This window comes from Euphorbia lathyris, chromosome 6, assembly GCF_963576675.1.
Source record: "Euphorbia lathyris chromosome 6, ddEupLath1.1, whole genome shotgun sequence".
Classification (NCBI taxonomy): Eukaryota; Viridiplantae; Streptophyta; class Magnoliopsida; order Malpighiales; family Euphorbiaceae; genus Euphorbia; species Euphorbia lathyris.
The window spans coordinates 17,457,032-17,460,046 of NC_088915.1; the positions used below are offsets into that span (position 1 = coordinate 17,457,032).

A 3,015-nucleotide genomic window follows, 5' to 3' on the forward strand; every position below is an offset into this window, starting at 1 on the left:
AAGCAGTTTTTTCCAACAGCAAACAGCAAACCGTAACAACAACAATAAACAACAACAGCAAACAGCAAACCGCAAACCGTAATAGCAAGCAGCAAACAGCAACAGCAAACAATAGGTAAAACAAACGGTCCTTTATGCGGAAAAGCTCCTAACGCCCCATTAGAACCCTATACTCCCGTTACAATAATCTAACCAATTGATTAATGTTGTTTAATATATTTATTTTATAACATTAATCCTCTTAGTAATCATCTCTCGTAGACGAATTTTTTTGGAGATTGATCGAGTGTATTATTCTAAAAATGTGTAACATTTCTCATTAAACAATATAGCAAGATGAAGATGAAGAATTTAATTCTAAAAAAGAAAAAAATTATGATCATTTAGCCTTAGAAGTGCATCTTTTAGGTATATAGCTTCCATTAGATCTATGAAACTTAAGCTGACAATCCAAATGGCATTGAAATCCAAATGAACCAAGAGGTCCAACTCTCCATCTTGCTTTCGCATCCCCTTTCAAACCAAACTTAATCAAATCTTCATTAATCGCCACATCCACATCTCTCTGTTGATTCATATCCAACGGAATCGGTCCGGCCGTCGGCAAAAAGTTAAACACAACGGAATCGTTCTTCCTCACCTCGTACGGCCCCGCCACCAAATGCGCAATCTCCATATCATCGAAAATCAAGGTCAGATTCAGCCTCGAAAAGCTCGCGTGAGCCTTACTGTTATCGTTTTCCGATCGAACATCTATGCTTACTTGAGTTACTAAAACACCTCCCATGTCGAACTGAAATCTATTCAGATGAGCATTAACGACGCTGATAATTGGAATTCTCGGGTGAATTACTATATAGCCGACGAAAATTACGATTCCGGCGATGATTACGGCTAGGGTTAGGATAGAGCAGATGATGGCGGCGCACCACCAGAGGAAGTGCGTTTTTTCTGGCGGATGGTGGGGCTTTTTGCGGGTGGTCATTGGTGGGGAATTGGAAGGTTGAAGAAGAGAAGAAAAGAAGACATTAATGGGGGGGGGGGGGAATTGGAAGAAGATTGGAGAAGGATTTGAGGATGTTGAAGTGTGATTGGTGGGGAAGGTTAGGTATCTTCTTTTCCTAGTTATAAAGCATTTGGTTGTTCATAGTATATGTTTTTGTTTGCAAATGAAAATTATTAAAAAAATTAAAAGCCCTTCGCCATTAAGGAATCCTTGCTTGTTGCTTTTATCTTCTCAATTATACCAAACTTGTTTTGTTAAATAAATTCTATTTCCTTTCTCTTATCTTTCTAATTCACACTCTACTCTTTGTAAATTCTAACAAAAATTACATTATATTATCTTACTTATAAAATGAATCAATTTCAACTTTTTTTTTTCCAAATTTTTCCAATTTTATCCTTCAAACTTCTTCCTTTTCTGCCCTTGCTATCTGTTTCACATTCCACCCATCTATCTATAGGGCTGTAAATGGGCCGAACAGCTCTATGTCAACTCGATAAAAACTCAATCCTGTTCCGCTAGACGATGAGCTGAACTTGAGCACGACGAAAGTCGGTTGGAAAGCTTAAGCGCAAGCTCGATTATAATGTTCATGAACACGCGAGCATGTTCTATTTCTATAAAGGGAAAATATAGTACAAACTAGTTTTGTGTAACGTGTATACAATGAACATGAATATTAGTTAATGAATTGTTCGAGAGCAAAGTTCGTGAACAAGCTTGTGGGCAGCTCACGAACAGAATGTCGAAACTTCTTTAATTGATTACTATCCTCCTCCTTCCCCATCCCAGGCGTCTCTCTTGTCTCTCCATTTTCAGAATTCAGCTTTCTTATCTCTTATGTACATGTTCTTATTAGGTATTTGCAGGTAGATATTCCTTTTGGGTTTAAGTTTTTATGCATTCTTCACTTTAATTTTCCCCCTAATTTAGTATCTGTCATTTTTTTTTTTTTTTGCTCATTCTTTCAGGTTCCTCTGTTTTTACTTTGTTTTTTGGGTTGTTCTTCTAGGTTTGGATGTCTATTACTGTTTGTTTGGCTAAGACCAGATATCTACGACAAAGTTAATAAGAGCGGAGAGATTCTGCTGAAGGTAATTTATAAATTGCATTTCAGTTTTCATATTATACTTGATTTGGTAATGTCAGATTTGTGAAGGGCATTAGAAATTGATATATATACACCAATTTTTGTGCCTGAAATGCCAATTTTTAAGGCACAGAGCCTATTAATATGTAGTTGAATTGAACTAAGTGTGAAAACCTGAAGTTCTCATCCTAGAGTAGCAGCTAGCTGCAAGTGCCTCTCGCAATTTGTTACCATTCGTATGATCAAACTTTTTCAATTTCTGAACTTAATTTTCCATGTAGTTCCTACATGTGAACCATCATCTTTCCTCCTGTTGAAAAAATCAACATATGTGTAGGTGTGATACAGTTTTAATTTATTCACTTGAAAATAGAGAAATTCTACTATGATCCCGGTCCATTGGACCTTGAAAATACATTTTGAATTGAAATATATGGACACGAATTACAAAGGAAAAAATGTGACCATTGATACAAATAACTAATATTTTGTACCTCAGTTTGGTGAGAATTTCCGCTTCAGGTCTGTCTCTGTCACTCAATATGGGAAGGTTGTTTTTAATAGGGTAAATTTCAAATAAAACCCCCGTGGTTTCACTAATTTTCAGATAAAGGATTGTGGTTTACTTTTTGTCAAAACGAGGATTGAGGTTTCACACTTGAATTAATGCTATTAAAACCATCTTTAACGACCTGAAAATGAAAATTTTCAAGAATTAAAGTTGTTCAATGTCATATTTTTTATGGAACTATATTTTCGACTTTTGAAAATCATCTTTTTTTTAACTTTCTCTCTCTAAACATTAACTTTCTCTCTCTTTACCAAACATCATCTAAACAATCTCAAAATAAAAAAGTTGAAGAATTAAAGTTGTTTAGAATATTAGTAGTTCTTAAAATATGTCATTTTTGAAGTCGTT

General features: G+C 35.2%; 1 protein-coding gene across 1 annotated transcript; it reads right to left on the reverse strand.

Annotated features, from left to right (window-relative positions):
* Window positions 1–261: 261 nt before the first annotated feature.
* LOC136232038 (NDR1/HIN1-like protein 2) lies at window positions 262–1,350 on the reverse strand. Its single transcript, XM_066021079.1, has one exon. The coding sequence runs from the start codon at window positions 983–985 to the stop codon at window positions 380–382; it is 606 nt and encodes a 201-aa protein (XP_065877151.1). The 5' UTR covers window positions 986–1,350; the 3' UTR covers window positions 262–379.
* Window positions 1,351–3,015: the final 1,665 nt, after the last annotated feature.

Bases quoted from the DNA above. Each gene is read 5' to 3' on its own strand.
- LOC136232038 (XM_066021079.1), bottom strand. From the start codon at position 985: ATGACCACCCGCAAAAAGCCCCACCATCCGCCAGAAAAAACGCACTTC.